Source organism: Sinohyriopsis cumingii, chromosome 16, assembly GCF_028554795.1.
Source record: "Sinohyriopsis cumingii isolate HCF-2022 chromosome 16, ASM2855479v2, whole genome shotgun sequence".
In the NCBI taxonomy this organism is placed as follows: domain Eukaryota; kingdom Metazoa; phylum Mollusca; class Bivalvia; order Unionida; family Unionidae; genus Sinohyriopsis; species Sinohyriopsis cumingii.
In genome coordinates this window covers 159,266-184,829 of record NC_142976.1, presented here as the reverse complement: position 1 = coordinate 184,829, position 25,564 = coordinate 159,266, and the positions used below count along the sequence as shown (strand labels likewise).

General features: G+C 34.7%; 1 protein-coding gene across 1 annotated transcript in view; it reads right to left on the bottom strand.

The window, feature by feature from the left end:
- Window positions 1-8,051: 8,051 nt before the first annotated feature.
- LOC149779801 (cyclic nucleotide-binding domain-containing protein 1-like) overlaps window positions 8,052-25,564 on the bottom strand; it is a 43,866-nt gene continuing 26,353 nt past the window's right edge. Inside the window, exons 11-14 of the mRNA XM_089936466.1 lie at window positions 25,367-25,476; window positions 19,636-19,786; window positions 13,932-13,999; window positions 8,052-12,357 (exon numbers count right to left, since the gene is read on the bottom strand). Of these exons, the coding sequence (XP_089792592.1) occupies window positions 12,229-12,357; window positions 13,932-13,999; window positions 19,636-19,786; window positions 25,367-25,476 (458 nt within the window). The 3' untranslated portion in view covers window positions 8,052-12,228. The remainder of the gene's footprint in view (window positions 12,358-13,931; window positions 14,000-19,635; window positions 19,787-25,366; window positions 25,477-25,564) is intronic.

Here is a 25,564-nt window from a genome sequence, read left to right as displayed (position 1 = left end):
CGCAGCTTATTGTATCGACCTTTATATATTGTCGTGAAACGTGTCACGGAATTAGAAGTGGGAAGTACAAACTCGTTAGAGCTTGTGTACATATAACCGAATCTCGAAACGATTGAGTGCTCATGAACATGTACCGTATAACTTCTGATATAAAATAACACGGTACATCCAGTTGTGTTTCATTCAGACCAACACCAAGAGCAATCAGAGAAGGGTTTACAGTTTTCGAATGATATCATAAATGGATGTGTGATGTGATGTGATTTTGATTTTTAACGTAGCTTTAACAATTTTTCAGTCATATCCCTACGATGTCTGCAGTGTGGCAGTTTATAGTGATGTCTAGCACTGGGGCATCATGCCGCAGACATGTATCATGATGTCCCACCCAGTCACATTATCCTGACACCAGGCCGACCAGTCCTAACACTAACCTTTAATGCTGAACGCCAAGCAAGGCAGATGTTATTGTCATTTTTGTAAGTCTCTGGTATGATTCGGCCGGAGATCGAACCCACGACCTCCCGCATCCGATATCATAAATGGAAACAACACTGAAGACCCTGATCTTCCCATGAACATAAAAAAACCGGACCTGATTTGCATACTGAAAGTACTAATCGGGAGTTGAACACGGAAGGTCCTGGTCAGCATCCTTAAATCGAAAGATCGTGATCATCCTATTAATACTGACGGCCTTGACCTGCCCCATGATACTGAAGACTCTGTCCCTGTACAAAGAAAACCTTGATAGGTCCCAAAACACAGAAAGCCTTGATCGACTCCTGAACACAGAAAGCCTTGATCGACCCCTGAACACAGAAAGCCATGATCGGCCCCTGAACAAAGAAAGCCTTGATCGGCCCATGAACACAACAAGTCTTGATCGGCCCATGAACTCTGAAGATCTTGATTTTACCCAGAGCATTGAAAAATTAAATTTATTTCTGAACAATGTGGATCTTACTATGTGACTGAAAATTGAAGACCGCGATATGGCCTTAAATATTAAATTCTTTTATCTGCTTCTGACACTGGAAGACCCTAGTTTGCCCATGAAAATTGAAGACTATGATTTGCCCTTGAATGCTGTCGACCTTGACCTTGACGTGTTCGTCTTCCATGGAAACACTCAATCCTACGATTATACACCATATATAATGCCATACAACTTCCTCCATACTCATAAAATAATACTCTAAATTCGAGTACTCCTTACAGAAAAGTAAATTGTCATTAAAAAGATAGTAAAATATAATTGCAGCCTATTGCATTACATTTTTGCTGACGTTCATTTTCTTTAATTTTGCATATTCTAATGTGAATCCCTTTTGTCAAAATACTAAGCTCATGTTGCCGAGCAGTACTAAAGTTTGCCGAACACAAAACATGGTTATGATTGACACATAAAAGATCTACGACTCATTTTCGCATGATAATTTTGTGTTTACCTCATAAGTATTTAATCGAGCAATGTGAAGCTGTGATTAGTAATTCTTATGGGATTATCGATCATTTGATGTAAAGTAAATGTATGTATTATGTGTGGTAATATTCATATTTCTTCACGTAGTCATTAATGCTCCCTAACACTAAGATGATGATATTTTGACAATAATGGTTTGATTCTTCAGTTAAAAGTTCGAACACAGTCCAATCAACGATTTTTTTATGCACAACGGCTTAAAGATTTCGTAGTACTAAACTGTTCTTTTCATTAATTCCTGCTTTGAAATACATACCAACACTACTGCCATTTCTGTTTAAATCCAGAGGGTCTGCGACTTGAAAATTCTGGTTGCAATAATATCGAACTTATTTTGCTCGATGCGTAAGTGGTCAGTAGTATGGTCAATACATTGACTATAAATGTGACAAATTGAGAGACCTGTTTGCGAATTAGAGTCCATTAACGTGACAAAGTGAGAGGCCTGTTTTCGAATTAGAGTCCATTAACGTAAAAAGGTGACGGGCCTCTTGCGAATTAGAGTCCATTAACGTGACAAAGTGAGAGGGTGTTTTCGAATTGAAGTCCATTAACTTGACAAAGTGAGAGGCATATTTGCGAATTAGAGTCCTTTAACGTAAAAAGGTGAGGGGCCTCTTGCGAATTAGAGTCCATTAACGTGACAAAGTGAGAGGCCTGTTTTCGAATTGGTGTCCATTAACTTGACAACGTGAGCGGCCTCTTTACAAATTAGAGTCCATTAACGTAAAAAGTGAAAGGCCCTTTAAGTGCATGCGTGGACTCAAATTAGTTTCAATATCATAGCAGGGAAGTCGATGCAGTCATAAGGTTATCTGCATAAAAAGTCGAAGAAGAACTTGTATAATCTTATTTGCTCTGGCCAGGTGATAAAAGCTTGTGTATTCAATTCGTAGTGAGCCATGTTAGTAAAGATTTTACCCCGAGTGTTATGAGAGTCTTCGACTTTTTGGGGAAAAAATGTATTAAAAGAAAAAAAAGATATGGTAAATCACTAGGACAGCGAAAATGTGTTCATGTCTTTTCTGATTGTACGTTTCATGGGAGTTCGTCTGCAAAATGCAAGACATAACAAAGAGACATAGAGAAATTACAAGCATGCATAATTTCTATTATACAAAATGAATTAGGAAAGGTGACTAATAATATTCTTATAAAGTCCGGAGATGGCTGGTAGATAATTACACCATTCAATAAGATCAAGTCAAAGTCAGTCCAATTAATAGATATATACATATATAATGACTACACGATTTGAACATTATTTGCACAGGTGAACTAAGCTGAAGTTAATGTCAATAATTTAGGTATTATCTACGTTGATATCCGTAGTGATTTTACCTTATGGTTAATGGAGAGAGAGAGAGAGAACAATTTATTTATGTTGGAAATGTTAACGATGAATATACGCGTTCTTTTTCTTGTTATTTCTATTGTATTCGAGACTAATAACTGAACACTATTCATATGGTTTATAGATATACCTACTATCGAAAGCGTAACTATATGAGAATTCATACGCCATGGGCAAAACACAAATAGATATACCCTTACCATTGGTATACCAGTTTGCTTGATACCAATCTTCAAATAGCATCTCATATATAAACACTCAAATTTGTCCGTGTGTCCGGAAGCTAAATAATGGGACACGCCAAATTTAAAGAAAAATTGTTTTGTATTTTCCTTTTAAACTCGTACATCCATTTTTTATTACCGTCATAGGACGGGCAATGAACCTAGAGTTATAACAAAAGCCGCCATTAGATATAAAACAACATGGTTTCTATAACTTAGTAAGTAACTTTGTGAGTGGAAGCCTCACAACCTCTTCAAAGTCTAAATGGAAAAGACAGGTCAGCTACATTCACGTCATACAATATCTAGTTTGAAATCTGAGCAGTTTGTTCAGTGATAATTTATTGCACAGGGTTGTAGAACATATGAACCTCCAGTATATTCAATCATTTGCGTGGCGTTCAAGCTTAAAATTATTCACATAAAAAGTCAATACTTTCTTATTTAAGAAAATCAACAAATATCAAACAATCTTTCCATTGCGTGATCCCTAATTGTTTGCATTCTTATTCGATTAAAAAAGGAGCCAACTATACCTAAGTATGTTGAATGAAGCAGATGTTTTTAAAATAGTTAAGTCAGACTTTACTTTAAGGAGTATCGTTCATCTATCGAATTATAGGAATGGCTCAAGATTTCAAAGAAATATTTTATGACTGACTTAAAGTTATTATTCAAAATTTGTTACAGGTTGATTATGTGCCTCATTTAAAATTAGGAAAGCAGCAGATATTTAAATTACGTGAAGTTATACTCTGTCAACCATACATAAAACTACCTTATGCAGGATGTGGATAGTTAAAATCCAGAATGCTCTTTGTTCTGTTTATACAGGTTAAATCATGTGTACGTGCAGAGCTGAACATAAACAGTAAAGGCAAGACATCACCCGCGAATAAAAGTAATTGCCAACTACATGAAAATACAAACTTATCTCCTTTATCATACTAGGAATTTATTTCACGATGTCCTTCAAATAACATTTAGTTTCACATCTCTAAAACGCAAACGTGATTAGTATATATCAAGGATATCCCAGTCAGGGCGAAGCTAACGCCAATCACTAATCAAGACCACCTTAGTCAATTTGGCCCCTGTGGCGATAAAAAGTACAAAACCTGTCAACATATGATAGAGACCAGAACATTTTGTAGCACAGTGACTAGAGAAAAATTAAACATACATGGTCCAAACAAAACGTGCAAAACAGAGAATGTCATTTATCTTATCACAGGTAAGATCTGTTGCCTTCAGTATTTATGAGAAACTGAAAAGCTACAGAAAAGGATCAGTCTTCATAGATCTTATTGGATGATAAAAAAGCTGTACAGAAGCCCAGTCGCAGAACACTTCTCCTCCACTGGCCACACTTTCAGTACTGTAACACTTATTACAATTGCTCACAACCCCAAGTGGAGTCCCCACACTAGGAATGAAAAGGAATCCTACTAGATATACCGCCTTAGAACATTGAAACCAAGCGGTTTAAACCAATAAGACTAGAAAAAGACAACCATGCATAAATAAAATTATCTTTTGCAGCCGACACATTTCTTTTAAATAATTCTCTAAATTTGCTTAATAGCCATTGGCTACTATAACAATGAAATATCCGGGATATAATTTGCGCTTACGTAAATTTACATAAAATAACAGATGTCATTATGTCTCATCAATTTCTAGGTCAATACAAATATTTTCCAGTATCAACAACAAGCCGAAATAAACTAGTTGAAACATATTAAAGTTAAACGGTTGAAGTCCTGTAGAAGCAGCCATGTAAATTTTCACAAACATAACCGTTTTTCTGTCTTTTTTGTTTGTCTTGTCTATGTTTTGTATTTGCCTTTGAAAAATGCTCATTAAAGAGTCGAAAGTGTCCAGGCTAATTAGATCCTAGTTTCGCATTGTTCGTTGTCAGTTTATTATATTTATCTTAATCAATCCCTGACGTGATCCCTTGCTGGATCCAGTGCATTTGAAAGGATTGTTATTCGCCATATGATTTGTTTGTATTAAATATATATATATATATATATATATATATATATATATATATATATATATATATATATATATCATCATCATCATTATCATCATCACGTTGACACAGGGCTATATGTCTTCGTTAAAGACAAATGCATAATGTTCGAGGCATTCGATATACTTCAGCGCTGTTTTAAGACACAGCTTCACAAGTAGGGCATTTAGTGCCGAGGCAATTTGAGCAAAGTGCCCTGACCAAAGCCACTAAATCTTAGATGACTTTGTAGGATTCGAACCCTTATGCTTCTGGCACGCTAGTCACTTCCTTGATTAGTCGCCTGTTTACGACGTGCAGGTCAATACTAAATCCCAAAGCTCCCATCTCCCACCCACCCCAGATTTTTCTCCTCCCCTACCATAGTTGTACACATTATTGACTAAGATCAATAAGTCTGGTTATATTAGTACGGTTTGCTTATTTCCAATCAAATTATTCTTAAAATGCGGCTTGTTTATCCCAATTTCGCGTTCGACAAACAATAGAAATAAGTCAGTTCAGTACTGTCTGGATAATTTATTGCAATAATATTGTAGATGCAATATGAGAAGAAAGTTTAAGAGTAATAGTCTATAAATATATCCATATTAGTATAGTATTGTTGACATGATATAAGTCTGACGATTTGCCATCCAACACCGATCTCAAAGCAATTAAACAAACGCATCAACATCAAGAGCATAATAAAAACTGTATGTATGTTTCTATATTTGTCATATTTTTTTCTTCAAATTTTGATTTTGCAGGACTTTTGACAAGTGGTTCAATTTAGGTGGCTTCTCTCAGACGGACTATCCGCTTGCAATCGACATATAATGAGAAATGACTTACCACTGCAGCTTAAAATTTACTGTTAGTGAACCTATTGAAAGGAGCTGAAACGTAATTTACTTATATATGGTTATGTATATCTGTGTTGTATGTTTTTGAGATAATGGGCTATAATTAGATTGTTTACTTGGCTTGGGTTCTAGAATCAACCTTGATGATGAAGCCGCTTACATTTTCAGGTAATTTTCTTCTGGTATGATTCAGTATATGTCAATTGGAGATGTTTTTGGACATAAGTCGTGCGGGGATGAATTGCGACAAAGAGATGGGATAGAGTCGTGGAGATGTCGATAATTAGAGAAATACACAATAATGCCTATTCATATTTATATTCTTATTTTATTTTCAGTCTACACAAGCATTTCTTGTTGTGTTTTAATTTTATTTGAGAAGAATCACTTATTTAAATTATTTAGTGGAATTACAATGTGCTCATGTTTGAACTAAAAACTATTAAAAAGCGATTATTGCGAATTCGTTCAAAGCAATCATGGAGAATGCCTTTGTGATACATTAAGATAGCTGGCACGTCAGCACATTCAAGACTATTGGTACATTAGCACATTTAAGACCAGGAATTCATTCTGAACACTCCATTCTTTTGGGCCTGTCATATAACTTTTAGGATTATTTTGGATTTAATTCACAATACTCTCAGTTCCTCTTAAACTTTCATTATATAATTTAGCGAATTAAATTATTTGTTAAGTTTAACAAAATTTGTTGGTTTTGCTTCTTTCTATTATTTTGTTTAAGACAATAGAGGTTTAACAAGAGAAAGAATATTTATTTATTTGTACTCAAACAGTTTAGACAGAGGTTATTCCGAATTTGGAATATTAAACTTGTAAATTGATATGAATTACAGAAACGTTTCTCCGTTTGACGGAAAAATGCCTTTCAGCCGATTTTAGTTATATATTACAAAAACTTGGAAAACTTGCACAGAGATGGCACCAATGACTGTGGTGATACCGAGAATGATACTCCACAATATAAATGACAGTCTGAAAAGGCAATACGCAGCGTTAAAGGCATGTCTATTACAGAAATCGTTTAGATCTTAGATCTTTAGATCTTAGATCACGAAATGAGGTCCGTTCCATATATATGGCGGCCAGTATTAATGGTGAAGGAAGAACACAGGAAAAACCAAGAAAAAAACACCGACCCACGAGAAGCTGCTGGCAAGCTTTCTCACAAACCCACATTGGCCGAATCCGAGACTCGAACCCACGCAGACAGAGGTGAGATGGCAGTGATCCGTAACGGAGAGCACTTTAGACCACTCGGCCACTCAGGGCCCCAATAATAATAATAATATGAAGAAGAAGAAGAAGAAGAAGAAGATGATGATGATGATGATGATGATGATGATGATGATGATGATGAATAATTGCAAAAATAAGAAGAAAATGAAGAATGAAAATAACACTTAAAGATAAAGTTTTATCTTTTACAAAAAATTCATTGTAACTCCATTTTGAAATATTGTCGGAATGACTACTTGATCTAGTATCAGATAACTACTTATTCACAACATTAAACCTTTCATGATCGGTTGATGATTGGCCAAACTAGATTAAACCTTTCATGATCGGTTGATGATGGGCCAAACTAGATTAAACCTTTCATGATCGGTTGATGATGGGCCAAACTAGATTAAACCATTCATGATCGGTTGATGATTGGCCAAACTACATTAAACCTTTCATGATCGGTTGATGATGGGCCAAACTACATTAAACCTTTCATGATCGGTTGATGATGGGCCAAACGAGATTAAACCTTTCATGATCGGTTGATGATTGGCCAAACTAGATCAAACCTTTCATGATCGGTTGATGATTGGCCAAACTAGATTAAACCTTTCATGATCGGTTGATGATGGGCCAAACTAGATTAAACCTTTCATGATCGGTTGATGATGGGCCAAACTAGATTAAACAGTTTTACACTTCCCAGTTGAGGTTATGTGCAATGAAAGAATTTAAGTCGCTCTCCGATGACCATCTTTATTATTCGTTATCTAATTGACTTCCATGAAAAAAAAGTTTGGATATTTTTTAACTGTTTAGAGATAAGCAGATATTTGAAGTTTTTTAAAAAAAAAAAAAAACTCTAATATCAGTAGGTTGCAAATAAATGCATTAATTGAATCACTGACATGCAGGTAGTATAATTATGTGGGATGTGGGTTTCTTTAATTGTGTGCCGGTGTTTATTCCCGTCATGTAAGTACTAGAAATATAGTGGGATATAGGTCTACTTAACTTTTCTTTTAGAGTGTGTTTCTTACATCTCGTTTAGGAATATGAAAACATCACAAATCCAAATTTAAATAATGCTCTGTCAGAAGGACTTTGGATTATTTTGAAACTTATGTTTTTCTTAAAAGTATTATTATAATTATCTTTGTTTTATTTATTTATTTGTTTTATTTATTTATTTATTTATTCATATATTAATTTGGGGGAGGGGAGTTTTCACGCACCATTATATAATTTTATAAAAGATAAAAGGTGTCTTCACAGGTCAGGCTATGAACACATTTTCATCAATAATTGCAAAATATCGCGAGTGGAATGACCATGGGGAAAAACCTCTCTTAGCATGTTGTTATGAAATTAAGAGTTATTTAACATTGTAGTAGTATCTTTGATAAGAGTTACATAGCCCCCGACTGCACATTTAGGATGCTATTGTTACAAAGGTTTCTAAATATCTAAATAACAAATGACTAACTTTAAAAAATCGGAAATAAAAAAATTATGTTACTGTATCTACTTGGTATCAAAGGACTTCAAACTTTGCTGTGTCTCTCTCAAGCAATATGACACAAAATACATGTTAAAATGAAACTCACACGATTGAAACTTAACGGTATAAACGAAGAACAAAAGACTGCGATGCTAAAAATAAACAGCGGCGGCAATACTTTGTGTTTCGATGGGCTGATCACCAATATGATCACATGCTTCGAATTCCCACGAATGTTGCAAACACTTGGAGTTTAAGGCATATCCCAGTTGTCGGCATAGCTTAATTTGACAACTACAGTTGTCTCATTAACCCCTGGAGGTTCTTGTCATTTTCGCCTGAAATGCGAAGAGGAAACACATTTTGGAGGCTATTTCTGAATACATCCTAATATACCGACTTGCAAGAGATATTCCATTGGCCTAATACCTAGTTGTGTTAGAAACATCGTTTTCCATTGGTTATTTTGCTCGCGCGTGCGCAGAAGGGTTAAAGTTGGAATTGGCTACAACGCCATCCAGTTTAATTGATTCTGCCTGAGTCACATCTTACATGATGCCACTAAGACAGTCATATAATTTTCAAATATAAAGAGTACATTTGAAAAATGTTTAATGCAATTAATATGGAAAACTATTTTCAGTGGAATATATTTTGATCTAGTTAAATATATTTGCAAAATCAAGATTATACAGAATAAACCTTAATTGTAGTACATGAGTAGGGTGTTGTGCGTGTTAACGTTTTTAGGTCCGAAGTTAATATGTTTTTGTTTGAATTGTAATTTTTTTACAGATACACTGTTTCTAGATTCATAACATGAACAAATAAAATCTACCATGATGTTGAAATTGTTGATTCTTCACCTGTGAAACAGCATCCTTACAGGATGAATCCTTGCAAGGACTCATGCTTGAGAACAAAAATTAAATATTTGCTGGAAAATGCTTTATGTAGAAAGTAAACTTAACTGGAGTTCATGGTGTATTCTTATCTTGAAACCTGATAATACTTTCAATATGTGTGACTATAGAAAAGTGAACAGCGTCACCAAAGCAGATCATTTACAATACCAGGAATTGATGACTGCATTAACAAAATTGGAAATGGAAAATATGTCAACAGGTTTGACCTTCTCAAAGGGTTCTGACTAATTCCACTAGTGGAAAGAGCAAAAGAAATTTTGGCATTTTCAACTCCAGATACATTTAATGAATATGATAACATCTGGTGTAGATAGTGTGATGCAGATTTCATCATCTACAATGATACTTGGAAAGATCACATGGAAATGATTTGGAAACATTTGATCATTTTAGTTATTCAAATTTGACAATTTAACTAAATGTGAGCATTGCGGTGCTTTAAAGATATGTTATGGAACATGGTTAAGGTAAATTTTTAGAAGTCAAGGTCATTGCTATCTCTGAATCCATTGTGCCAATCAGTAAAATGCAACTTACCAAATTTTTGGGTATGGCTGGATATTATAGGAATTTTTTTTTACATTTTTTTATAAATACTGAGAAAGTTTCATTATTCTGACACATATCAGGAGGCTTTTGATAAATTAAATGCCGTTCGTAAATGTACACCAGTTCTTCTAGCTCCAAATTTGAGTCAATCATTTAAAATGTCTGTTGATGCCAGTGATGTAGGGGTTGGTGTAGAATTGATTCAAGAAAGCAAATGTTATGTGGATCTTTCAGTGTGCTATTTTTCTAAAACATTAAACAATCACCACAGAAATTATTCCACAACTGAGAAGAAATGTTTGAATTTAATACTGCACATAATGTGCACCTCTAACAATCGTCTTTGCCCAATAACTGTTACCCAATCAAGTGCATCCTTGTTGAATAACATTCAAGATCTTTTTGTTCCAACTGAGTCCATGTTGATCTAATGTAACTGAGATAGATACAGTGGTGAATTCCTCTTTGTCATTATAAAAACAATCCTGGATTTGTTGCATCTAGTGCTGCAGTCAATGCATAAGCAATTACACATGTATGTGCATTGATTCAAAACTGACCTCAGATTGGTCACTATACACTAGTATGTTCCCAAATTGTGATTTTGTATTTGACCATTGACAAGATTGAATTTGAGTGTACATCAAGGTCTGGTAACACCACCCAGGTGCAGATGTTCAATGACAAGTTGAACAAACTCACCATCACTGTTCACATCTGATACCAATTGGTCTAACACCCCATCGGTAGATTTGCATTCTCATCATCATAATCAAAATCAATTACGTTTATAAAATGATAAATATAATCTTGAACAGAAACATAAAAATCATTAAGTACCCAACTGGAAAGGCTCGAGTTCTTCAAACTGAATTTCACTGATGATACTGACATTATTTATATAATATTGCTGTCTGGAAGGGGTGGGTGGTTAATTATTATAAATTCTCCAGACTGGATATCAGTTTTCAATACTTCTACTGAACCCCACCCACCAGAATAACTGTATAAGATGAATAAATGCCATCCAGTCTCGCACATCTTAAATATTAATTTCAGATGTCCTAACAATTGAATAAATGATGAAACTGTAGTATTATCATACACAAAAGTCACATGATTATGGGATAAGTGGATTAACATATGAAAATATCACATGATAATGGTATTACAGGATTATCTTATGTAAATATCACATGATGATATTACAGGATTAGCAAATGTAACTGAAGCATAATACATTAAAATCCAAGGTTATATTTTGGACTTACCACATGCTGAGGAATCTTTGCAATAATAAATGTTACCAATTATGATACTGAAACAAATGATGTTGTGTACTTTCATGATTGTCATGAATTTTAAACACTGCGATGTATTGCAATACATTTAATTCTTGACTAATATGATTATGTTACAAAGCTTTTAAAAAAGGACCTTGAAGAGATTTACCCAAATACTAATTTATACACCTATTGATTTACCCAAATACTAATTTGTACACCTATTGATTTACCCAAATGCTAATTTATACACCTATTGATTTACATGTACCCAAATGCTAATTTGTGTACCTATTGATTTACCCAAATGCTAATTTGTACACTTATTGATTTACCCAAATGTTAATTTGTTTTCCTATTGATTTTCCCAATGCTAATTTGTACACCTATTGATTTACCCAAATGCTAATTTGTACACCTATTGATTTATCCAAATGCTAATTTGTACATCTATTGATTTACCCAAATGCTAATTTGTACACCTATTGATTCAAAAATTTGTTGAATAAGATATTCAATTATGCAATAAAATCATTTACACAAACTGATAGCCACACTTTATCATAAAATGTTTTTATATGAAAGCTGTCATGTTATTTCAATTAATTCAGTGCATACTTGAGCCATAAAATCTCTCACATGTTGATTAGACATGTCACTGTGAAACTCAATGAATATTGCAATAAACCTCTAGTTTTCATGTGCTTGTGGCATCTGTCACTGTTCAACCATTATGTTACATTATTATCACAATGTATCCAAAGAATAGAATTATTTGGCCCATTTTCCATAACCCGGGCGAATTCCGCGTGAGTTGATAACATCCATGACAATACTGTGTTTAAACTCATTCCACTCTCTCTTCAGTTCCTGTTGTACATATTCCTCTTGAATCTTGTTCTACAATGACACATAACAATGTTACAGCTCCTCATTTTCAAGAAGTTAGATAATACTAAACAAGTAAATGAAACAACTGTAATTAACACAATTATATAGCAATTTTAGGACCATTTTCATTATCATAGAAAAACATTAAATATTCAATCAAAACACCAAATGACCAAATGACCAATTAGAAATTGTCATTTGTCAGTTTCATTTGACATAATGCATAAAGAGAAGCACTATGAACATAACACTGCCAGGTAAGAAGTAATTTCTAAATCTGTGATGGAAAGAACAATTTTCTAGCTCAATAGTATATCAGAACTAAAAGAAAACAACTGGGAACCAGACATGTGTCAATAATATACACATGCCAATGCCAGAACAGCATAGCTGAAGGGCAAGCTTTTAAGTAAGATAGTGGATAAATATGTTTTAGTACTGAATAAAAGTTTGATTTAGACTCAATGCCAGTTTGTTTCTAGTACTGAATAAGAGTATGTTTTTAATACTAAATACCAGTTTGTTCTAGTACTGAATAAGAGTATGTTTTTTAATACTGAATACCAGTATCTTTTAGAATTGAACAATGGAAATTAAATTTGGAATTTTGTGATGTGAGTGAAATGAACCATTTATCAAGATAACTTTTTAAACTGTTATGTTTAAGTGACTGATGCCTCGAAATTTTCAAGTTTAGTTTGGCAGCTTTATTTACTGAATCATCTGTGACAGATTCCCTGCTATACTCAAATCTCACACAACATATGCCTTATTATGTATATTCTCACTTGAAATCCACCCTGTTTCACTTGACAAATTACCGGATGAGCTTAAGTTTCCAAGGGCAAATGCCTTGCTAGGTTTGACAAATTCCCTAACAAGTTTTAGTCTCCAAGGGCAAATGTCTTGCCATGTTTGACAAATTCTATAACAAATTTAAGTCTCCAGGTGTAAATGCCTTGCCATGTTTGACAAATTCCCTGACAAATTTAAGTCTATAGGGGTAAATGCCTTGCTATGTTTGACAAATTCCCTGACAAATTTAAGTCTCCACAGGCAAATGCCTTGCCATGTTTGACAAATTTAAGTCCCCAGGGGCAAATGCCTTGCCACGTTAAAGTCTCCTTCATCAGCTGCATATTATGTTTCAGTCTTATTAGACAGATGCGCTGCTGTCTTTAAGTTTCAACATCATCATAATTATTATCATTAAAATTATTATTATCATTAACATTTTTATTATTATTAACATTAGTATTATTATTAACATTATTAATTTTTTCTTGAAAGTTGAAAGTCTTTATCTTAATTAGTTTTAGATTAGTTGCATGGTTGAATTGCTGGCATATTTATGTGGATATATTGGCATACAGGAACTACTTTTACATTTTAAGCACTTTTTGATAAGCATGAATGTAAGTACTTGTAAAGGAAGTTGGCATATATTTTTCTTAAGTATGACTGCTTTGTAGCATGAGCTAGTTGTCATAAGGTTTTTACAAGTATGAATATATGGATTTGCAGAATGAGGCAGTTGGCATAAGTTTTTGATATGCATAGATATAGAAAGTATTCCATCTTACCTTTGTCAAGTCTCCAAATGTTCTGGTATTGGATTGCTTAAACAACTGCATTGTCACCTCATCCAACTCTGCAAATGACAGTGAAGGCAAACATACAATTGCTATCACACAGAAGCAATTTCCGGGATCAATTCAACAAAAAATAAATCTTTTAAAGACACATATAAATGTGGATTTAAACAAGTAGGGGTCACATTTAAGTGATGTAAAGGCCCCTAACTATTGGGAGCTAACCTCAATATAGCTTGAAAGGTTTGGAGCTCAAACAACGAAAAGAAACAAACATGCATACCATAACTTCTATAATCATAATCTCCTTTAACTTAACTTTCTCACTAGAAATCTATATGTTATTCAGTGGCGTAACTACTGTGGTAGCAGGTACAACCGTGCTGTGGGGCCCAGCTATATTGTGGGCCCAGCCCAACAAGAAAAAAAATAAGTGACAGTAAAGGGGGCCCAGTACAAAACGTTTGCTGGGGGCCCATGGTGAGATATTTATGCTATAGGTGTTATTAGAGACAAAATGAAACTTAAAATATGAATTACAACATGAATGATAGTTGCAAAATTAAAATAGGGTATAATGTTAATACACACCATGGATAATTTGTTCTCTGTTTCCTGGATAAACTAATCGGACTACAGGATATAAATCACAATGATACATTAGTAGATATAAACTGAATTGATTAGTAATAACTTGTGTCTGGTGTTTAATCATTCTGGTATAACATTAATTCACTAAAATCTCCAATCCTGCCAATGTAGTCTTTACTGAATAACCATATGTATTAAATGTAAACCATGGACCATTTGAATTTATGGATGATTTCAGTTCTGCTCAAATCATCGACATTTTTAAAATAAGATTCATACAAACATGCTATATAGATTCCAATACAAAAAATCCAAGAATAAAGTACATTCAGATTTCTGAGTACAAGTATATGTGTTCTGTAGAAGAAATATAATTCCTTAATTTTTAAAAATACCAGTAGAAGCCTGGCAGTTGTATATATTTCATTTTCAAAAAGGCATTTCTCTCTGTATCTCTGTTATGATCCATTTGATTATACTTATTACTGAGAGTAAGTCATTGTCTCAGTACACAGTTTTAACTCAGTGACATAATTTTCTTACAGCATGCCTCTGAATGACTCTTCATTCCTGTAGAATATGATCCAGGACATTTACTCATGAAAGTCATTGGAGATGGCACTATTGTTTTTGTGTAATGTCTCAGATTAAAGTCATTGGAGACAGCACTATTGTTTTTGTGTAATGTCCCAGATGAAAGTCATTGGAGATCGCACTATTGTTTTTGTGTAATGTCCCAGATGAAAGTCATTGGAGACAGCACTATTGTTTTTGTGTAATGTCCCAGATGAAAGTCATTGGAGATGGCACTATTGTTTTTGTGTAATGTCCCAGATGAAAGTCATTGGAGACGGCACTATTGTTTTTGTGTAATGTCCCAGATGAAAGTCATTGGAGACAGCACTATTGTTTTTGTGTAATGTCCCAGATGAAAGTCATTGGAGATGCCACTATTGTTTTTGTGTAATGTCCTAGATGAAATTCATTGGAGACAGCACTATTGTTTTTGTGTAATGTCCCAGATGAAAGTCATTGGAGACGGCACTATTGTTTTTGTGTAATGTCCTAGATGAAAGTTATTGGAGATGGCACTATTGTTTTTGTGTAATGTCCCAGATGAAAGTCATTGGAGACAGCACTATTTTATTTTTGTGTAATGTCCCAGATGAAAGTCATTGGAGACAGCACTATTGTTTTTGTGTAATGTCCCAGATGAAAGTTATTGGAGACAGCACTATTGTTTTGTGTAATGTCCCAGATGAAAGTCATTGGAGATGGCACTATTGTTTTTGTGTAATGTCCCAGATGAAAGTCATTGGAGATGGCACTATTGTTTTTGTGTAATGTCCCATATGAAAGTCATTGGAGATGGCACTATTGTTTTTGTGTAATCTCCCAGATGAAAGTCATTGGAGACAGCACTATTGTTTTTGTGTAATGTCCCAGATGCTAATTCCAGCATGATGATTGATACAGGTAAAAAATTTAAGGGTTGTTTCCTTATGATGACTGCTATAGAGAAAGGCACAGTCATGAAGCAGGAAGAACATGGTGGTTCCCTCAAACATTTTTGCCAGGATAGAGAGATGATCATTAAGACACATAAATTCACTTGGAGTTGATCAAACTACTGTCTTTTTTGCCATGTGCCCACAGTTAGTATTATGCATTATTCAGCCAATATTAGTCCAGCTACTGACAAATTCCAAGTGGTCTTTAAATTAAATTTCAGGAAGCTCACAGGCAAAAACACTTTTGGATGAAGCATGAGGAAGGACACTGAGAAGAGATTGCATGTGAGACTGTTATTAGAGTCCTGCAGTGGAATCAAATGGAACACATGGCAGTACAGGATGCTGTGACTCAAAGCAAATATAACCATTAAGTGCATATAATGATTGGCACTTCAGAGAATGTATGCTGGGGTTATAGGTCATCCCTCACAGCTTAACAACCACATTGCTATTAAAAACAAGTTGGCCCAAGGTGAAAATGATGTGAGCCAATTCATTGAGGAAAGAGAGAGGAAGAATCAAACAATACAAGACTGCATTCATCAACTGGAAGAAAAACGCAAGCCACAGATAGAGGATGCCAATAAAAGCCCAGAAGCCATTTGCACCTTGTGCACATTGATATTAATGTTGATTCTGGCCACCAGGTTGTTCTGAACGTTGTTGTTATAACCCCGCCTAGATGCAAACTTCAAGATGGGACTTTTTAAGCCTCTTTGTGAGAAACTGTTTTTGCACATCAAATGCCTTACCCCCACCAATAATCGAGGGAAGAATTTGAGACTTCACAAGAAATATCACCCATACAAACACCCAATTACTATCAATGAGGCACACTGCTTTGTGTTGGTAATACCTTGCACCTTATATAGCATGACACAAATCCATTGTTCATTGCTCTGTCCAGGACCACTGTGAAATATCGGACATGTTTTCTGCTGGAGAAAAAGTCTTAATGATGGATTCATTTGATTGTGAATCCATCTTACATTCTGGTGCTCATGAAATTATTAAAAGCTTCATGCCAACACTGGTAGTCCACCTGTTGCAGGCAACAGGTATTGCAAGCTGTTATGGGTAGCCATGCACCATATGACAAAGTTTACTTGATTTTGCCAGAAGATGATTTCATAGCCTTTATTTCCTGAACTCCATTGTTTGAATACAAGTAAATTGAAAAATATGTTGTTCCTGCATCAGATATCAAGTATATAGATATCAAGTATACAGATATCAAGTATACGTCATGGCTCAACAACAGCTGGTGGATCTGTGCTTTCTTTCTTTCTCTCACTCACTCTCATATTATGGTTAAATGCTCCTCCCACAAATATTTAAGGTCCCTATTACTTACAGCAATACCATCTCCTTTTTCGAGTGCTTGTACAAGTTCTTACAATGTATGTCATATTGTGCAATCATTTAGTTTGGACTGTAACTTGAGAACAAGGGATGTGTACTGCCTAAAATGTATGCATGCTCCTTGATATTTCATGCAGACCAGAATGGTTCAATATTTTGACTGTGTGCACACTAACCTGTTTAACTGTGAGTAGTGAATCCTATAGGGAACAGAAGCCTTAAAATGTATTTTAGATTAAAACAACAGACAGTTAAAAGGGTGCAATGCAACATCACTTTAGAAATTAAGTACTAATAGTGTTTTGCTGACAGGGCCAATGCTCAGATTTAGTATCAACATTAACTCTGCAGGCCTCAAGACTGGTGCTGGCCTATCCCAGTACATAATAAAGGCTGACCACATCAGATATGCAACATGGGATGGGCTGGCATCATCTCTTCTTTCTCAAAGGCAGATTATGCATACTGAACAGCTGGCAGATTATGCATACTGAACAGCTGGCAGAATCACATTGGTGTAGATACTGCATTAAATGCATCCAGTTTGTATTGTTTGGATTCACTGCAAGACTTTTGAAATGTTGCTTGTTTATTAACTCAGCAATGACAACGATACTATCACCCACTCAGGCAATTTTTATCTAGGATGGAAGTCGGGGTGATGGTTCATGGCATTTATTACAATCCATATAAAAGGGATATAATGGCAGTCTGCAATTTGAGGCAATGCCTCATACAATAGCCTTACAAATAGCTTTGCATCTAGCTTCACAGTGAGAGACCCAATCAAATACCAGGGTCTCAAAGTCAGTAGGAATTTAGGCCACTCAAATTATCATTGGTCTGCCCTTTCCCACAAATGTGGCAAGTGAACAGGATTCGCATGTCCCTTCTTACGTAAGAAACACAGCTATGGAGTGAACAAAAATTGATGAATAACATGTGCCTGGTGATCCTCTTGCCACAGGCAACAATGTGCTGGAACAGAGGGCATGACACAGACAACTGACCTTCACAAAGAACGCAAACCACTGCTGCCAAGAGGCTGACATGCACTGGTTCACAGGAATGAGAAGGCAAATAAATAGACTGAGAGACACCCAGAGCATCATAAAGTAACATGCAGTCATCTGCAGTAAATTTTGGCCAGTCTGGCAAAATAATGCAAACGTACAGCCAGTGGGTCATGGGCATGATTACAATGACAACATCATGATAATTAAGCATGTCAACGAGACAGCAACAAAATTGTCGCAGTACATTAACTGGTTTATGATCAGTCAATTACACATATATGCCAGGCTGACCTGAAAAAGTCAATTACAAATATACAAGGTAGAACTGCAAAATCAATCAATTACACGTATACAAGGTAGAACTGAAAAAGTCAATTACACGTATACAAGGTAGAACTGAAAAGATCAAGCCAAAAAAGTCAATCAATTACACATATACAAGAAAGGACTGAAAAGTCAATCAATTGCATGTATACAAGGTAGAACTGAAAAAGTCAATCAATTACACCTATACAAGGTAAACTGAAAAGGTCAATGAATTACATGTATACAAGGTAGAACTGAAAAAGTCAATTAATTACACGTATACAAGGTAGAACTGAAAAGATCAAGCCAAAAAAGTCAATCAATTACACGTATACAAGGTAGAACTGAAAAAGTCAATCAATTACACGTATACAAGGTAGAACTGAAAAAGTCAGTCAATTGCATATATACAAGGTACACCTGAAAAAGTCAGTCAATTACATATATACAATGTAGACCTGGAAGAGTCAGTTAATTACACATATACAAGGTAGAACTGAAAAAGTCAATCAGTGACACATATACAAGGTAGAACTGAAAAGATCCAGCAAAAAAATTCAATCAATTACAAATATACAAGGTAAAACTGAAAAGATAAAACCAGTTCTGGTTGATATGCAGTGCAAATCTTTATGATTTATAAGATCCTTTGCAAATATCTAAATAGCACTTCATGCATGAAAATATAAACTTTTGTATCTTACAAGTTTCTTTTCATGACTATTTCTTAATTTATGTAATACGTAATTTATCATAAGGGAATAAAACTAATTTAAAGTCTACTATTGATAAATATTTGCCACGGTAATTAGGAAAGCTTGAACTTCTCAATTTCTCAAAATTTTATGTTGTACTGTGGCAAACATTTGTACCCAGAAAACCATCATATGATTCCAGCAATATTACCCTGCAGCCTATCAGGTCGGATTATTCCAAGCTCCACCTTGGTTTCTGTCACAATGGAGCATGTAATCTGTTCATTCAATAGAACACTGAGTTCAGCAAATGAGTCTGAGGGACCAAGCTTTCCCATAACCACTTGTTTGGACCGTTTTTCCTAAAACAGATAAATAATATCTCTGTAATACATTTGTAAAGATTTTTGTAATTTTGTACATTATTAATTTTTTATTTAAGTGAAAGTGCATTAAACAGATCCAGTCTGCACCCAGTCACCCCAATTGTTAGTCCAGACAAGGCTGCCATTTTGTTTTCAGCCTGCAATTTTCATAAAAAATATCTAATTCCCTGCTACTTTCTAAAGGCTATTTGCTTTAGATTAACTTAAAAATCACTTTAATTGAAATTTACTCAATGTGTACGAATTTTGTGTATGTTTTAATATTTGTTTAATTGCACATTTGCATGCTTTGTGCATATTGCCTGTTTAACATTGTACATATTTGTGTTCAATAAGATAGAAACATAAAATATATGTGGATAATATATTTCAGTATGTGCACTATATATATGCACATATTGGTATCAACATTAATTCAGTCTCTATAAATGTTTGGTTTTATATGTATGCACATATTGGTATCAATGTTATGAACATGTACATGTATGTAGGTACATGTATGTAGGTAAACCATTGCCACTGTATAATGTCAAATGTATGTGTAGCTACATCAGTTTCTTTAGCTGTGTATTGTAAATATACTGTTTGTGTAGTTAAAATCTCTCATTTTTGTATGTCCTTGATTAATTTCTGTTCAAATATTGGTGCAGAAATCAAAGTGAAACTTGTGATTTATTTTGCTCTAGTACAATGACAACAGCATGCAGCTAAGGGGGAGTTTTACTATGATTGTTATTGTAATATTTGTTGCAACAAAGTCTAAAATACTGATAAACATTTTGCAGCATAAATTAGTTTGACATATAATTTAAATTTTACAAATTTAATTAAAAAAGTAATGAGTGGAAGATAATTTCTGTTTTAGGATATAGAAAAGCAAGAACTTAAAAAACAATCTCTATTTTAAAGTAAAAAAAAGTAAAAAGCAATAGATAAGCTCTATGTCAGTATATAAAAAATTCAAGTAGAATTCGCATCAACATAATATTTTGTTTTTCCATTATGGTGACAGTACAACTGAAGTTTAAAATTCAACATTGAAATTATTAAAAAACCTGTAGGAACATTTTAACTTCTACATAGCAAAATATGATATGGTAGTAATTTTCTGAATATGAGCCCAAACATAAATATTTCAAATGTGTTGCACTTGTCAAAAACTAAGAATTTGAAAAACCTAAAAATAATAAGCAACAAAACTGGATATCTCTCACCACAGTGACCATGCTATTTCCATTGGTCATTCATTATCAGTACCCACACCTTATTGTATACTGCTATTTCCATTGGTCATTCATTATCAGCACCCACACCTTATTGTATACTCTTATTTCCATTGATCATTCATTATCAGTACCCACACCTTATTGTATACTGCTATTGCCATTGGTCATTCATTATCAGTACCCACACCTTATTGTATACTGCTATTTCCATTGGTCATTCATTATCAGTACCCACACCTTATTGTATACTGCTATTGCCATTGGTCATTCATTATCAGCACCCACACCTTGTTGTCTACTGCTACTTCCATTGGTCATTCATTATCAGTACCCACACCTTGTAGCATACTGCTATTTCCATTGGTCATTCATTATCAGTACCCACACCTTGTTGCATAGTGCTTTCCATTGGTCATTCATTATCAGTATCCAGACCTTGTTGCATGCTGCTATTTCCAATGGTCATTCATTATCAGTTCCCACACCTTATTGTATACTGCTATTTCCATTGGTCATTCATTATCAGTACCCACACCTTATTGTATACTGCTATTTCCATTGGTCATTCATTATCAGTACCCATATCTTATTGTATACTGCTATTTCCATTGGTCACTCATTATCAGTACCCATACCTTACTGTATACTACAATTTAATAAATTGTAATAAAATAATATACATGAGTAGAACTATATGAAATACATTGTAATAAAATAATCTGTGCATGTTATTTTCTATAAATCTCATGAAGACCAATCACAGTCCTGTGCATTATATAACAGAACTGGGTCCAGCTATTTGCATTTTGCTGCATGGATACATAACCAAATGAAGATTTAAATCCATGGCTTGTGAAACTTACCATCCATTTACCATCATGTTTGATGACATCGACTTTCTTCATCACGCGAGCTGAGCCCGACTTTATTATTGCTGCATATGGAGCCTTATATTCCTCACTGGCAAGAACTAGAAATGGGGATGTGTAATGATTCAAACTCTTTTATTTAGAACCAATTAATTATAACCCATCCTCTGGTGGCCATAGAATAAATCTTTACCCATGTGCAATACAACCTGTAACATCATCCTTGCCATAAATCAATACTCAAGTGCAATGCAACCTGTAACATCAGCCTTGCCAAAAATTAATATTCATGTGCATGCAACCTGTAACATCAGCCTTGCCATACATCAATACTCATGTGCAATGCAACCTGTAACATATGCCTTGCCATAAATCAATACTCATGTGCAATGCAACCTGTAACATATGCCTTGCCATAAATCAATACTCATGTGCAATACAACCTGTAACCTGAGCCTTCCCATAAATCAATATTCATGTGCATGCAACCTGTAACATCAGCCTTGCCATAAATCAATACTCATGTGCATGCAACATGTAATATCTGCCTTGCCATAAATCAATACTCATGTGCATGCTACCTGTAACATCAGCCTTGCCATAAATCAATATTCATGTGCAATGCAACCTGTAACATCAGCCTTGCCATAAATCTATACTCATGTGCATGCTACCTGTAACATCAGCCTTGCCATAAATCAATACTCATGTGCAATGCAACCTGTAACATCAGCCTTGCCATAAATCAATACTCATGTGCATGCTACCTGTAACATCAGCCTTGCTATAAATCAATATTCATGTGCATGCAACCTGTAACATCAGCCTTGCCATAAATCAATACTCATGTGCATGCAATGTGTAATATCCGCCTTCCCATAAATCAATACTCATGTGCATGCTACCTGTAACATCAGCCTTGCCATAAATCAATACTCATGTGCAACGCAACCTGTAACATCAGCCTTGCCATAAATTAATATTCATGTGCATGCAACATGTAATATCCACCTTGCCATAAATCAATACTCATGTGCATGCAACCTGTAACATCAGCCTTGCCATAAATTAATATTCATGTGCATGCAACGTGTAATATCCACCTTGCCATAAATCAATACTCATGTGCATGCAACCTGTAACATCAGCCTTGCCAAAACATCATTTTGTGGTGATGTGGAGGTGGCCATGGTAGTATGAGTGCTGGAACGTGTGGGCTGGCAATTAAGATGCCATATCTTAGCATGAGGAGTCCCGGGTTCGAAACCAACTGACCTCCAAATATTATCTCTCAAGAGTAATTCTCCTTAGTCCAGTGCACACAGTAATGCAGATTACTCTACTATAAACACATAAATAAATAATACACTAAAATGCTGGGTAACACCTGGATGCTGATTCTTCCAAAGTGTTTGTTCGTGAACTACTGAAGTAATTTTAACAAAATTTTGGCAAAATTTTAACAACTTACAACTTTCTTGGAAAACTATACATCAGTGACTCTAAGAAAAAATTCAAAAAAATAGAGTGAGGACTTTTCTAGAGTGATGACTTGTCTAGAGTGACAACTTGTCTAGAATTTCAAAATCTGAATAAACTAAATTTTTGGGTCAGTCAAGGGACATCAAATGCACTATACGCACTGTGATCTGTTTGAGTGAAATTAGTGATGGGTGCCATTCTTATATCTTAAGTCACCTGTGAAGAGTCCATACACCATGCATTTCTCTTAATTCACCAGTGAAGAGTACACACACAGTGCATTCCATCTTATTCAACAACAAAATAAAGAAAACAGTACTTTCATATGGTACAGTTACAATAAAATGGGGCTGGTGGTGGGGGTGGGTAATAATATTTACCAATGTTCTGACAGGCAGCTTTTATGATGACATAATACTATCTTCAAATATTTCTTAAGATGATTGCAAATCAAATATGTTTTCTTTATTTGCAAGCAAAACACTGATTATCTGAATTCATAATGAAATGTTTATTTTTTTGTTCTGATAATTGATTCTCTGCAAAACTGATAAATTTGGACAGAAAATGTTTTGTACCAAGAGAACAATTTATTGGTCTGCGTGATCAATAATGAACAAATGCTGCATGGTACTTATTGCATCATGGCAATCAATAGAATAGTCAATCACCCCTAAAAATGTATGAGGACTAGTAAGTCACCCCTAAAAATATATATGGACTGGTCAGTCACCCCTAGAAATCTATATGGATTGGTCAGTCACCCCTAAAAATGTATATGGACTGGTCAGTCACCCCTAGAAATGTATATGGACTGGTCAGTCACTCCTAAAAATGTATATGGACTGGTCAGTCACTCCTAAAAATGTTTATGTACTGGTCAGTCACTTGTAAAATTTTATATGGACTGTTCAGTCACCCCATAAAATGTATATGGATTGGTCAGCCACCCCTATAAAAGGTTCAAGGACCAATGTGAAGCTGAGGTCATTATACCTGGGTTTTGTACTGACTGGTCCCAGATTAATCCAACTGACAAGAGGCCTGTCATATAATACTGTATGCGTATCAATCCATTCCAATGTATACAGTATTACTACAACCATGCACCACATAACTACACACATGCAGTGTACAAGTTATATATGGAAACAGACTGGGCAGTACATATGACTTTTTATGGACCTTTTGAGTTTATGGGGACAAATAAGGACCTTAAATGTATGAGGTATAAAACATTCCAATATGTGTCATCCATCAAATTTACACTTTGCTGTATTAGTTTACTTTTACTACAGAAAAATAATCATATACATGTACCTGTAGATGGTCACATTTGCTTGAGTCATATGACTGAACACAGGCCAGCTAAGGAATGATCATGGAATGGTAAACTCAAAAAATAAAACATGTGGGAAGTAAGGGGATATCTATGTTTTGTATACAATAATTAACACACTATAGTTTTCATAGGAAATACATAATCAATATCTGCCTATTGCTTTTATTTCCAATCTGTTCTTAAAGAAAGAAATCACATTTTAAATATTTTGATCAAGAAATAACTTTTAAAATAAGTTGCAAGGTGACAAATAGATATTGCTATTATTTGTTATCAAAGCAATGGATAATTATAGGAAGCAAAAAATGGTGCAGTCAGAAAACAGACTATACTTCTACCATACAGCTCATGAGAATAATTGGTAACTTATAGATTGATGGTATGCATGAGACACTAATAGACAACAGTGACACTAATAGACAACAGTGACACTAATAGACAACAGTGACAATCATGGTGGAATCAAAACACAGAATATACTTCTACCATACAGCTAGTGAGAATAATTAGAAAATTACAGATTGTTAGTTTGCAAAAGACACAAATAGACAAGAGTGACAATGATGGTGCTTTATTGAAAACATACTAAAATTGTTGCTGTCTATGGCAGTTACCTAAGGTGGCATATCAAACATACCCTCTTGCCATTTGGCAGTGCTTGCATAACCTCCACCATCCGCAGCACGTGACAATAGCCCAACTTTATAAACCCCATAAAAGGTGCCTGGTATCCCTCACTCACCAACACTGCAGTCAGTAACAGAATAAATGTCATCACTTTGCTTAAATCATACATAAATAGTAACGCGTAAAATAAAGACTGACAATATTTGAT